Here is a 13,988-nt window from a genome sequence, read left to right on the forward strand (position 1 = left end):
TACTCCGTTTCAAAATTATACCACTTAAAGGTGTTGTAAAAAAGTTTGGAATACGAGACTTACATCAGCTACTAGTGCTTCCGAAAGCTTCCCAGATACATCTTTCTCGCTGAACTGAAATGAAAAGAAGAATAATCTATTCCAACTATCTAATACAAGAATCTCTAAAGTCTATTCCCTTCTTGGGTGACTGATTGCCGAACTGATCCCCTATTATCATTCGTCTGACAACGCTCGTATCGATGTCTTTCGTTGGTTTGGTTGACCCGAGATCGATTGTACTTATTGATTGTGGCTGGGAAAGGAGTAGCATCTGGGTTGAGTCTATCCTTGGGAGGGTACTTATCAATAATATATGTACTTTTTAGGCAACGATTAGGAAGGGGGTCCCTCCATTCCTGAGGGCTCCTTTTGAACTTTACTTCTCTTGATGTTGACTCAAGGTGATGGGTTTGCCCCCTCGTCCCATCATATGTTTGATATCTTGTTCCTTCGGACACGTCTGCTGCTTCGGACACGATTAGTCTTTTGGACGTATCGTCCGGGGTTCTTACTTCGTGTTCTCCGGATACATGAGGTTTAGTTTCGGTATTTTGGAGTCGTGTTAGGTTCGCTTCAAGTAAAATTCCTTTTCCAGGTTCCGGGGACCGGTTTTCGGGGTCATTCCTTCTGGGTGAGTTGCTTCCGTATTCATTCATGGCCTGCGTATCTCGGACTTCCGCATTCTCAGGATCTCTGTTTCCTGTTGTCTGGGTCATAGTGTTGTTGGAGTGGGCTGGCTCAATATATAACTTCGAGAATGCTTCAATGACGCTATTGTTGTCTGCTTCAGATCCTTCGAGCTTTTCTGCTTCAGATCCTTCGAGCTTTTCTGCATCCTCGAAAAATTGGATACTTTGTCTCCAGGATTCGATTCTCGCCTTTTGAGTTTCAGCAGAACATAGTGATGAAGGAGTATCATTTTCTCTGTCGACGAAGTATTGCTCAATGTTCGCCAAACAGTCGTTCACCCTTATGGATAGGTCATCTATCCATCGGTCATTGAATTCCGGATTACCGTCGGTCAAGAGTAGCATGAAGTCCTCATGTCTTTCTATAGCGGCCAGTTTCTCTTGCTGCAAGGTATCTTTCAGAAATCGCAGCTTCGTTCGACTTCCCCGCGACGCGACATGGATTTCTATTTCTTGAATCATTTTCCCGATAGAATATTTTTTCCCGTTTCTCTTGCGCTTCGCTTGGGAGATTTGACGCTCGATACTAGAGGCCATAATAGTGGATATGGGGATATTCTTGACGATATTCTAATGTCTCGGTAACGATTCGGATTGGTTCAGTATGATTTGTATGGGCTCTGTGCGATCCTTGCGTATGTTGGATAGGTGAACGTTGTATCAAGTTATGGTGTGATCTGCGATCAGGTTGATTTTTTAGTATGTCGATGTTTGTTAAGGCCCCTGGGCGGTGATGCGCGCGCGGGGGTGTAAGCTGGTGGCGGGTGACGATAGTTGCAGTGTTTGCGGAATAGGCGGAGCGGTTGGGAATGAGGACGGTGTTTGTAGCGGGCGGGAGGGTGGTTTAAGACAGTTATTCAAACTGATCAGAGGTAGAAACCAGGCCCAATAGTGGTCGGATAGCTCCGTCCGGCTCAGGTCAAATGGTTCAAACGGTCAGACGTTAGGACGTTAATCAAACTGGTCAGAAGCAGAAACCAGGCCAAATGGCAATCGGATAACTCCGTCCGGTTCAGGTCAAACGGTTCAAACGGTCAGACGTTAGGACTTTATTCAAACTGGTCAGAAGCAGAAACCAGGCCAAATGGCGATCGGATAACTCCGTGCGGGTCAGGTCAGTCAGTTCAAACGGTCAGACGTTAGGACGTTACTCAAACTGGTCAGAAGCGGAAACCAGGCCAGATAAAGGTCGGATAGCTCCGTCCGGATCAGGTCAAACGGTTCAAATGGCCAGACGTTAATAAGAGCCAGACAGGACAGAGACTGAAACGGTTTATCAACAGACAGGTCAAACAGAAACCAGGTCCCAGTATTCAATGAGCCACACCAGAGTTTCCCGTGCCACAAGAACACTTCTGTGTCGCCCTTCTTGATGTCCTCTCTTGAGTTCTTGACAGGAAAACGCCACAACTATAAAAGTAACCACAACCATAAATTAAAAAACAAACAATTTCTTCTTCTTCAATTTCTTCTTCTTTAAAATGCTTCGGATGAGTTATTGTTAAGTGGACTTCGTCCTAGGAGGTCAGTGAATTATGGACAATATCAATAGCTATGTTTATTGTATAATATCTTCTCTATGTAGTCGATAAATTAGTAACAATTCATAATCTCATAGATGAATATAATCGGTAGTAAAGTATCTCTGTAAAGTAACTCTGTAAAGTATCTCTGTAAAATATCAATCAATTCGGTTTGTAGTAAAACTCAGTGAAGTATCAGTCAAAGTATTTACTTTGTATAATGTGACATCTCATAAGTCAGCCTTTTCCTTTACATACATGTCCTCTCTCTATTGATGTAAATCATAACTCATCCTGACGAGCAGAATGATCTCTAAAAAATCTACGAATATATAGCAAATGATATTCTCTAGGGTCATTATGTATAAAACTGCGTAACAATAGAAAAGCTACACTTATAATTTCACGGGAATTACGTCATTCCCCAAGTGGATCAACGAAATCGACCAATTACGAATTTATTGGGAGCTAAGTTGCGTAACAATAAGTGTGCACTCTTTTTTCATTAACCTATAACTTTTGAAGGAATTCCTCAATCTTTATAAATTTGGTATCATTAGAAAGATATTAGCGAGTGGAACAATTTGAAATGAAAAAAAATCTTTAAAATTTTCTGAAATTGAAGATGAAAATGAAGAAGAAAAAAATGAAGATCTTGTAGAGAGGTGCTATAACTTTCATTTTCATTGGAGAGATTCTTTGATCTTAGGAGGTCATCACTGTGAAGAAATTTCACTAAAATATTTATTCAATATAAAGTTATGATACAAAGTTGATAAGTGATTGACCCCAAAAAACAGCAGAGAACAGCAGAAATCAGCGTTTTTAGACTTCAATCAGCTTATAATTTTGTTTGATATCTTTTAATGATTATTTTTGAGAACTTTTTTCACAGTGATGACGTTCGATGATCAAGGATTCACTTCAGTGAAAATGATAGTTATAGCAACTTTCTGCAAGATCTTCATTTTTTTCTTCTTCATTTTCATCTTCAATTTCAGAAATTTTTTAAAGATTTTTCTATTTCAAATTGTTCCACTCGCTAATATCTTTCTAATGATACCAAATTTATAAAGATTGAAGAATTCCTTCAAAAGTTATAGGTAAATTAAAAAAGAGTGCACACTTATCGTGAATAGACTTTAGTATTCAATCAGAAAGTATGCGTATTGCGTCCAGCATCGATTTAGTGATCGATCGTTCAAGTTCCATCAAGTTCATGAAATTATTGAAACAATAAGGTTGCAATAATAGTTAAACTTAAAAAACCTTTTCCTTTCACTACCGAAGAAAAACATTTTATAAGTGTCTTGGGGATTTAAACCGAGCTCGTTAAAATACATGATCAGAATGATACCGGATGTACCAAATTCCAATATAACTTCATCTCTGCTCTGCTCAAGCTATTCAAAAATAATGCTATGGTTTGTCAAATTAAAGTTTTTCGAGTTTCACCTAAAGTATGCTTCTATCAAAAAGCAGAGTAGATTTGACGTTACCTTTTCTTTGGATTTGAAGCTGTCAGTGAGGTCACCAGACCATTTGGACACGGAGTCTGCCTTGTTTTTGACTGCACGTCCCACGTTACTAAGGGAAACTTTCATCGGCTTGACTAAATGGTCCACCTGATAAAACAATATGGAAAACTAAAATCGTAATTCCAGAGACCTCGTATTGAGAAAATTGAATGTTGAAAATTAAAAGGCGTAAAGGGCTACATACACTACACAATATATTGTCAGGCAATATATTGATGATATATTGCTGAATGTCGACAATATATTGAAAAGGTGTCCGCAATATATTGTCCAGCTCCATTTGCAATATTCCAACAATAAAGGGGGATTGTTTACAGAAAGAAAATTCCTTTTTATAATAGAGTACCAGTTGTTTACTTCGTACATTACGGTCCGCAAACCATATTGTCGAATATTGTTCGTCAATATATTGTGTAGTCTAAGTAGCCCTTAAAAGCTGAATGATTTTTAGAAATCAATAACACTGTAAAAGTTTGAACAGTTTGAAATTCATCTAAATTTATTGGAAACCTCCCATTCTATGAATGTTTCTGAGATTGTAGCTAAAATTAATCCGACCTAGTCAGTCTCACAACCAACCTTTTGCAAGTATCTGAAAAGATTCGCCGGTCAGAAAATTCGGTGCCACCTCGAGTACATATTCACGCTAATCAATAAACTAGCCTTTGACAGAGTTAATGTTCATTCGCCAGCCAAAAAAAAAACAAAGCAAAACCCCTGCTTTTGAATGATGCTAAACCGAAGAGAAGGTAATTCTCGGTTCCTTGAAACTTAATCGAATATCAAAAGATTGAAATATACTTGTTACGTACCCTTCTTGAGATTTCGGACTTTCCTTTGAAGTAATCTCCTTGTTCAAGGAAACCGGCTACCAGTTCAAACATACCGGAATGCTCAGCTAATAGTTGTGTATCAAGAAGTGGCTGCAAACATAAAAAAAGTTTCAACGTTAAGTTATTTTTTATCGTTTTGGGTGTTAGCATGATGTTTTAAATTTGCAACGAGAACCTTCTCAACCCTTGCCCCTCTACATCCCAAAATCACGAAATTCAATCAAATTTGTTTCGATATAGAATTGACGTAAGTGAACGTTTGCGAGACCTTTCAATTTAAAACACCAAGGTAGCTAGGATTTTTAGCCTGTAGCGTCAGCCTTCTGCAAAAAAGGTTTACCAGGCCTAGATTAAAAATGTTTTTAAATCCTCAAAATTCCGAGCTGACCAGATGCGTTTGCGTCACACGAAAAGTTTTGTTATAAAAGCCCAAATTATGTACCTGTATGTAATTTTCCAGTTGATCTCTTCGTTTTTCAATAAATTCTTGCTCCATGTTGCCAAACGTCTTTTTACCTGGTAGGTGAAGCCACGTCCCTAACGATTGATACTGAAAGAGAAAAAGATTCGATACATACCAGATATCCCAGAAAAAATGTTTTCTCGAGTTCTATGAACTTTTAAAGAATCAATTTTCATGCATTGGCAAGAGGAAGGATAAACTTTAGATTTTGAGGTGCCATTTGTCAAATTTGGTCAACTTGATCAAAAGTTTTGGTCTAAATGCTAAAACAATAATTTACACCCGGTATATAGTAAGTTATGTAACCATAGTCGAGGTTGACCCGAAGGCTCTATTTTCGAGAAGGTTGTCACTCGTTCTCCCTACCGTAAATTCTCCAATAAGCGCCCCCTTTTCGTTAAAATAATATTATAAGCGCCCGCTCGAATAAGCCCCTCCTTTGAATAAGCGCCCCCTCCAGGGAAAAGTGCTTATTCGAATATTGTTATTGAGATTATATAAGATATTGAGTAGATACTTGTGTCTTAAAAAGAAAGAAAGCGATTAAGAATAAAATGATAGAAATTGTCAATTGGATTTTTTCAATTTTTCTTTTATTCATCCTTTTTGAAAAATCAACCCTTTGAAACAGTTAAGTTTAAGCAGATTCCGAATTTGTTGATATACGAATTTCTGAAATAAAAAAATAGGCGCCCCGCTTGAATAAGCGCCCCCCTTAGAGCTTGAAAAATTAAATAAGCGCCCGGGCGCTTATTCGAGGATTTACGGTATATTCCTCTAATTACCACTCACTCTCAAAAAGCAGAAGGAATCAATTAGTACAATTTTTCAGGTGCTTGCTAAGATCTGGCTGCTGGGGATGAAACCAAAACCTTGACCATCGTAGCAGAATGATCTACCTGAATTTCGATTCTTTTTCTACCAGCCTTTATTTCACAACAAGGCAAAAAAAAAAAAATACAAAATGGGCAAGCGTAAAAAAAGGTAGATAACAAAGTAGAAAAAAAATCTATTTGCTAAGAGGGGTCAAAGAAACCTAAGATAGATAACATCGATATTTTAATAGTTATTCGATTATCTTCATGGGGTCCATGGTCAGTTGGTGCGGTTATCTATTTGTAGGGATTCGAATCTGGGACCCCTGAATCGAGATGTTGAATCTGTGTTCAATCAAAACGAAAAGCTAATATTATTCACCCTTTCGATGAGTTGCAAGTGAAGATCATGGAAATCTGAATAGCGTCTCATGATGATCCAGTTCCTTGAACCTTCACCGGTCGTCCGACAAACGTGAACTGTGTAATTGACGTATGATTTCCCGTACATCGTAACCACACCTAGTTGTAGAAAAATAGGGCACAATATAGTTGTATTATACTATAATATTAATGTATATGATGCTAAAATAATTGTTACATACTTATTTCCTCAAGATTGTCCATCTATATCCTACTTGTTCCTAGCTATAATTCAGGTATATAAATTTTACGGCCATTCCAGATGAAATGGAACATTACGCCGTGCTCCTTTTTGACTGGATACGTCACCAGCAGGGACCTAGGAGTACACCATTTTATAGCACCCTTAGAGACGGTTCAATCGTCCATAAATCTCCAATCGCGGTTGACAATTTCCTGGAATAGCCTTTTTGGCTTTTCTCGCGAAGTTTTATCACTCCTCAAGTATTTTAATTTGACAAAAGTATATGTGATCGTGAAAACTCCTTTAAAACGACATAAACACGAGAGAAACTCTTTCCTGCGATTTGGCGATAACAAACTTACCAGCTTGTCCAATGAGAGCAGAATATCTCAAATCACAATCAGGAGTCCATGGTTGATTTGTTGTCTCCTCTTCGTAAAGTGTAGAGCGAACCTTAACATAAATTGTTTTCAAAACGGTATAGGGATTTTTCGTGTTTTGTGAAGTTACGTAATTTCCACCATTATAGAAGCAAACGTTCGAATCTGTAGAGACGTAGACTAGTTCTAGACTAGACGATCCCTTATGAAATCGAAAATTTGCTTCCATATAATGGTGAAATTATGTATAACTTAACAAAACAAGAAAAACCTCTATAAGTATTACAAAGGAAGCATGATAAATAGTAATTAAATTGAATTGCAAGAACTGAATGAACCATAGACTTCTGCTCATTCTCCAACGAAAAAAGTTTCTTATAGGAAGTACATCTCTATAGAAGTAAATAAGCCCATGTTTATTTCCGATGTACCCGAAATACTTGGCTTACTGATGTAGTAGATATGGTTGAAGATGTATCATCTAAAAGAAAAAAGATTGTAACAAATTGGAGTGATTTGTTTTGGTCATACTAAATTATTGACAAAACAAAACGAGTTGACTTTTTACGCAAAGAATGGGCTATTCCAGAAATAGTCTGTACCCCCTATGTCGAGGAGGTGTGATGTCCAGGATAGTCTGGAAAATAAAAAATCCAGGGTGTTTGGGTTTTCGAGTGTGAAAATCCAGGTCAGTAAAATGAGGTTGAAAATCCAGGGCAGTCAGTAAAAGGAGGCAGAATATCCAAGGTGGCCCAAAAATTGAGAGCAAAAGGTCCAAAGGGGTTCAGAAAAATTGGAAAAAAATCCAGGGGTCAACTTTCCCAAAAAGGCCTCCTTAACATAGTGAGTACACATTTTGTCTGGAAAAGCTCAATAGACAATAGAAAACATGCAAGATGAAGCTCCATTGTAAAATTACAAATCAAACCTATTCATCATACCAACTATACAGAAATTGAGCCACAATGTTCGACAAATATATTAAAAAGCGTGATCGAATCTAGATATTCTTGAGCTAGCTGCATAACAGCCAAACAACCAACGTTTTGAGCTAACTGTAGAACAGCAAGCATTGAGCTATCTGCAGAGCTTATAAAAACAAGAAGAAGAAGAAGAAGACATCTTACCATCGGAAGCACCTTCGTCATCTTTACTGTTCAACATATCCAAATCGAATAAACATCTACAAAGTGAGAAAGAAGAATATTATGTCCAAGATTTGACGCAATTATGCATCAAAAAGTGCTTGTGGAGGGTTGCAACTTGTGCAGCCGAGGAGACATCTTCTTCTAGACTTGGTTAAAGTCGGTCCGAAAAACGTAACTTCGTAACTTCAGGAAAAAATTAAAAAATCAAGCACAAATTTAATCAATAAGAAAGACTTACTTGAGGTACGAAGTACTGCTTAGAAATGCACCATAATATTTCGGTCCCTCAAGAATCTTATAAACCTGAAAAGCGGGAACGGATAATCAGCAAAATTCATTCATTTCAAAAAATCTACGAAGTGATTCGAACAGAACATGTTTTTATTTGTTATTTATGAAACATCAAAGGCATTCAAAGGCCTTTAGAAAGAAACTTGCTGAAAGGAATTGTTTGGGATTCAGATTTTTAAAACCGACCACGAGAAGACTAGAATAAAAAAGAATTTTTTAAAACGAATTTGAAGTATCAATCTTACAGCCATATGAGCGGCATCAAAATAGGCACCACTTGGTTCATTCGATTTGATGTCTTTGATAATCTTTCTCACCATACCATCGTCCAATACAATACGTGGTGAAGCCTATGATGGTCGGTTAGAGAACAAGAAAGTTGAGATAGAAATAATGAAAATAAGGCTTCGCATATCGTCCTTTATTATTTCCCAAGTTGTGACGTCATAAATGGGTGAAAGCAGAGTATGACGGTCTAACTCGTTAAAAGATTAAGGGGTTGTTTATCCTAATTGTGTGTATTCACTGCCCTTTATATATACCCTAGATTACGTTTCTCAACCCCAGCTAAGCAAAACCTTTGATCGGTTTTTTTGCAGGGGGTACCCTAATGGTATCACTACTCAATAGCGGTGCAAATGAACCGAGAGCGTTGGATATACTTTTGACGATGGAGCGTCGTTAAGGCCGGTCTCCACTTGCGCGCATATTCAATCGCATATTTTCGAGCAAAGCTTCCCCGCTATTGGTCAAAAGAAAAATGAAGCAACTCCATTGGCGCGATCTGACGTAACGGTTGAAAAAAGTTGAAATGTGTTCAACTTTTCTTTTGAGCGCGCGCTACATTTTTATGACGTAATCTTTTTTCCAAGCAAAAAGTGCGATTGAAGCGCTCGCAAGTGGAGGCCTTTAGGCGTTAATTTCCTACACTGCCATGGCTTCTTTGCGGTTATCACTTTATAAACGATAAAGTGCTGATTTACCACCGGCATCAGTCAGTCAGGATTAGAAACCTACCATCTCCGTCGCAGAAACACAGATACATAAACTCGCTAATTTTTGTAAAAAGTTAGAGACCGAAAGGTGTCGAGAAAATAGCCTTGTCCTTCTGGTAAAGGCAAGTTCTTTACCTTGGGTGAAATATATTCTTCATAAATATTCAATGCAGCTTGTTTCAATTGTTCGAAGTTTTCAGAATTCGGCTGAAGAAAAGGAAATCAAATACAATCAGGGTGAATTCTTATTTAGACGATAAGCAATTTGAGCCGAAGGGCGTAATCAATACAAATAGCATAAACAGACAAATTGTGAATGAAAAAGAAGATGAAGAAAGTCATATCTATAACTGCAAGTGTAAAAAAGTTCCCAGGAATATCAATAAAGTTGCGTCCCCATAATTCGCTCAAGTTTGGATATTTCGAACTATGGTGTCAGGAAAATTGCCCCCGAGAAAACTGCCCCCGGAAAACTGCCCCCCGGAAAATTGCCCCCCGGAAAACGCCCCCCCGGGAAATTGCCCCCTAGGAAAAATTGCCCCCAGAAAATTGCCCCCCAGAAAATTGCCCCCTAGGAAAATTGCCCCCCGGAAAATTGCCCCCTCTTTTTCCATTTTTCGAAACTAAATCTAACTCAATTTTCAACATTTGGGAGATTTTGGATTACGCAATTTTACGTGATCGCGTCTTAACGGATTAAGAGATCTAGAATATTTTGGGGCTATATTTTGGTCCAACGGTTGCAGGTTGCAGCCGTAATTTTCATTAAGTTGACGCTTTTTATAAGGAATACTGTGGTTTAACCATGGAATACAGAGAAAGCGTTTTCTCTGTTTAGCGATAGTCAATTTCAATGTGTTTTATACTGTATTTCTTTCGCTATTCAAGTATTTTCTTTATGGTTTTACAAAATTTCTTGGTCATATGGAATGGATAACTTCATTCTTACTATATTCCTCGCGCTGACCATTGATCTGCTTTGCATGTTTTAGTTTTTAGTTTTTTCTTAAAGAAAAAAGACGCCTCAAAAACGACTTTTACAAGTTTTGTATGAGGTGGAGAAAGATAGTCGAGTAATAAAATCACTTTCAAAAAAACCTTTCCCCATTTCTTAACCCTAAGCGCCCTATCCGTGCTATCTTAAGCTAAGGGAACTAATTTTTACTAACTCGCCAAAATAAGTTCCCACCAAAATTAAAATTTTAGTTTTCTTGGCTAAATAGCCCCTGAAATTCAACAAAGTTGCTCAAAATAAGATGAAATAGAACAGATTTGCGCTGTCATTCGCTAAAATTAATTACAGTATTCCCCAAAAAAAGTTCCCACCAAAATAATCTATTTTTCGAAAATTTTCTACCCAGGACATTGTTGATCCAACCCCTCTTCCGCTTATCAATTTTTCGGAATCTGAAACTTCTTTTTTTAACGGATTATGCTGTTTTAGCCTTTTTTCCAATCCACCCCCGCTGACCCCCGTTTACTAGGTACCCTAAGAGTAATTCAAAACTACTTAATTTTACAGCTACAATGGCCATTTGAAGTTTCATTGGATTTTATAAAAGTGGAAAAAAAAGATGGCGGGGGGGGGGGCAATTTTTCCGGGGGGCAATTTTCCTAGGGGGCAATTTTCTGGGGGGTAATTTTCTGGGGGGCAGTTTTCCTAGGGGGCAGTTTTCCTAGGGGGCAATTTTCCGGGGGGCAATTTTCCGGGGGCAGTTTTCCCGGGGGGCAATTTTCTCGGGGGCAATTTTCCTAGAACCCGAACTATAAAGGTGCAAAATAGTTTAAGGTTGCAAAGGAACCAATAGAAATGGTTAGCGCTTTAAGAGACATTCGAGTTATGAAATGATAAATGTTGGGAAAGGATCACTTACATTTGCTAGTTTTTTGTCTTGAGCTTTTGCTGTTTCTTCGGCTAACAAAGTCAATTGTTGGATGGCCGTTGCTCGAAAGCCCTGAAAAATTAAATTTGGAAGAGTGTAATAATCGTGTAATAAATGTGTGTAGTCCGTCATATGTAATAGATAGTTGAGTCAAGAATAGAGGACTGAAGACTGCCTGAAACGGCACGAAACTCCGAGTATCGGAAAATAAATTTGTCTCTATTCTTGACTGATATATCGCTCTACCGATGGTATAGAGCACTTTCTTGAATCGCAAGTCAGATTTGCAAATAATAGATAGTTGAAATGATCGAATCGGTACAGGAAAGTGACTTCATGTTGCAATGTAATCATTTAGACTTCTTATTCATTTCTTTAGTATAAGTCATACTAGTTAAATACAGTACATTTTCTTTACATTAGCAGCGAATGAGACTTAAGTCATGATCTACGCCCTTACCTCGACAGTCAGGTGAAAGAAAATGTAGTGTTCTGCATTGTAAGAGCCCATGTATTCTGAAAGTAAGATAAAAGAAATTAGAATGTCGCTATTTAGGCGCGTCGGATAATAATATTTACTAGCCGGTACCCGGCGTCGCACGCCGGTTAAGCTGTAGCTGAACGCACTAAAAGTCCTTTGGGTGTTGAAGCTGGCTTAAAAAAGCGATCAAATAAAAAATAGAAATCTCTACAACATTTAACTCTAACCTTCCCCGCGTGTCTTATCTTTTAACCATATTTGGATCGTGTCCCCCCGTGACATAATTTTTTGTTTAGGTCAAAAGTTATCAGAAAGAGCATCGTTTACTGTACCCCCGGGGGGGGGGGGGTACTTAGGCAAAAATAGGTGCTGGGTATGTGCGGACGGTAAGGGTCGGGTTTTTCACCTTTCAAAGTCTCTCTAAGGGTTACAAAAATCAGGAAATTTCAAAGTAGTCTCTCTAAGGGTGGGAAAAATCACGATTTTCAGAAAAAAATTTTGATTTTGAGAGAAAAAATTACAAAAAAGTCTCACTAAGGGTAGGAAATTTTTGAAAATCAGAGAAAATTTTTCGAAAAAGTCTCTCTAAGGGTCACTTATTCACTAAAATTTGGTCTCTCTAAGGGTCGGTTTTCGGAGGTCCCGTCCCGCGCTCATACCCCTCATTCACCAACCCTAGTACCCCCCCCCCCCCGGGACTGTACCAGTGTCGTTTGAAACGACTCTGCAGGTAATTATTTTTCTCGCTTCGCTCGCGTTAAATATGCCGTCCAGTTTAAATGACAATTTTTCAGGAAAAAGTGGGTGGGAAGGTCAGAAAGAATATTGCAACTCTTTGTTTTTATCAGATCGAAAAAAAAGAAGACAATTCTAAGTTGCTTTTTTAAACCCTTGTCATAACTTTTCGAATTAAAACATAAAAAATGACGTACACACTTTTTAACAGTAACGACGACTTGAATATTTTTATAAGAAAAGAAGTTAACTAATTTTTTCTTATGCTTTATGTCGCCCTTTGAAGTTTTGAATGCAATGTTGTTGTCCACAAACTTTTTGATTTTTATGTTTTGATTTACTTTTGAAATATTCTTTTCTATGAGATGAAATTGTTTTGTTTTGGAAAGAATTCGAATGACATTAATAAATACGATCGTTAAATACATTCGAAAACATTTAAAACAATAGAAGAGAGAAAAAGGCAAGTCTTGGCACAAATTGAAATTACTAAATGTAGATGGGCCTTAAATTTCAAAACAAAGGCTGTATAAAGTCTAAACCAAGCTCTATCCGATCTTTTGCAAATGGCGCGAATCCGAAAGAACAAATTTGTGGAGCAAGGGACTAAAAGTCATAATTTTAAAACACAAACAAAGCGAAAACGAAAGTGGTGACACACAGACACACAAAGCACCGCTATTAATATATAGATTATTCATTATGGATCATTTCCTTGTGAATGCACCAGTATGAAAGGTTTATCAGTGTCGTAGCTACCCTAATAATTTTAGGGATAAGTTTTCCTTACTTTCCTTATTTTGTCATTTAAAGACTTTTTTATGTGCTGTTTTTTAGTCTATTGTTGCTTTTTGAGCGCATTTTTAAAACATTCAAGATATACCAAATTCAAAAATTCTTTCAACTTTAGCCCCCTCCCCTTATAATATCAAGCAATCGCCATATTTTCGTTTTATCAGTTGCTGCTTTTCCAATTTTGAGTATTACTTTTGAAAAATATTGTCTCGCGAAAATATCTGCCTGCACAAATTAATAATACAGTATGATAAAAGTAATCTCAAATGTGTCAGATTTCAGCCGTATCTAACTCGCCTCACTGCGAAAAAGAAAGAAGTAACATGAAAAGAAAAGAAAAGAAATCGAAATAATCGTCGGACATCGGACAGTATCCTGATCGGGTATTTCTGTCCGACACGATTGGTATCATTGTTATATTTCCAGCAATGTCTTCGACTTACCGATGAAGTATGAAAGTGCTGTATTATCCTCTAGAATTTCTTTCAGTGATAATTTGGGAATGTTTTGATGTGGCGAAAGTAATTCCATCAAGTTCGGATCTGCCTCGTTCTCCTGGAAAAGGACAATTCGAAACGTAAAATACCCACTGATTACCATGCCAAAAGACAACACACGAGGTTGACAGTGGTAGTTCCATGCCGTAAAAACCCTTACCGCGCCCATTGGTTATCCTTGGAAGCAACACAGCATCAACTAACAACATCGACAAACAACAACTTATAAAAACAACTAGATTTTTAAGAAATATACAAAAACAACACCATACA

The 13,988-nt window shown here is 37.7% G+C and overlaps 1 protein-coding gene across 1 annotated transcript in view; it reads right to left on the bottom strand.

The window, feature by feature from the left end:
- LOC136820011 (sorting nexin-13-like) overlaps positions 1-13,988 on the bottom strand; it is a 35,954-nt gene that overhangs the window by 3,552 nt on the left and 18,414 nt on the right. The window contains exons 10-23 of the mRNA XM_067076246.1: positions 13,662-13,773; positions 11,668-11,723; positions 11,199-11,279; positions 9,460-9,531; positions 8,575-8,679; positions 8,277-8,341; positions 8,018-8,073; positions 7,340-7,371; positions 6,873-6,963; positions 6,286-6,425; positions 5,068-5,175; positions 4,605-4,715; positions 3,754-3,879; positions 64-114 (exon numbers count right to left, since the gene is read on the bottom strand). Coding sequence (XP_066932347.1) covers positions 64-114; positions 3,754-3,879; positions 4,605-4,715; positions 5,068-5,175; positions 6,286-6,425; positions 6,873-6,963; positions 7,340-7,371; positions 8,018-8,073; positions 8,277-8,341; positions 8,575-8,679; positions 9,460-9,531; positions 11,199-11,279; positions 11,668-11,723; positions 13,662-13,773 — 1,206 coding nt within the window. The remainder of the gene's footprint in view (positions 1-63; positions 115-3,753; positions 3,880-4,604; positions 4,716-5,067; positions 5,176-6,285; positions 6,426-6,872; positions 6,964-7,339; positions 7,372-8,017; positions 8,074-8,276; positions 8,342-8,574; positions 8,680-9,459; positions 9,532-11,198; positions 11,280-11,667; positions 11,724-13,661; positions 13,774-13,988) is intronic.

Source organism: Clytia hemisphaerica, unplaced genomic scaffold (assembly GCF_902728285.1).
Source record: "Clytia hemisphaerica strain Z4C2 unplaced genomic scaffold, Clytia hemisphaerica genome assembly, whole genome shotgun sequence".
NCBI classification, from domain to species: Eukaryota; Metazoa; Cnidaria; class Hydrozoa; order Leptothecata; family Clytiidae; genus Clytia; species Clytia hemisphaerica.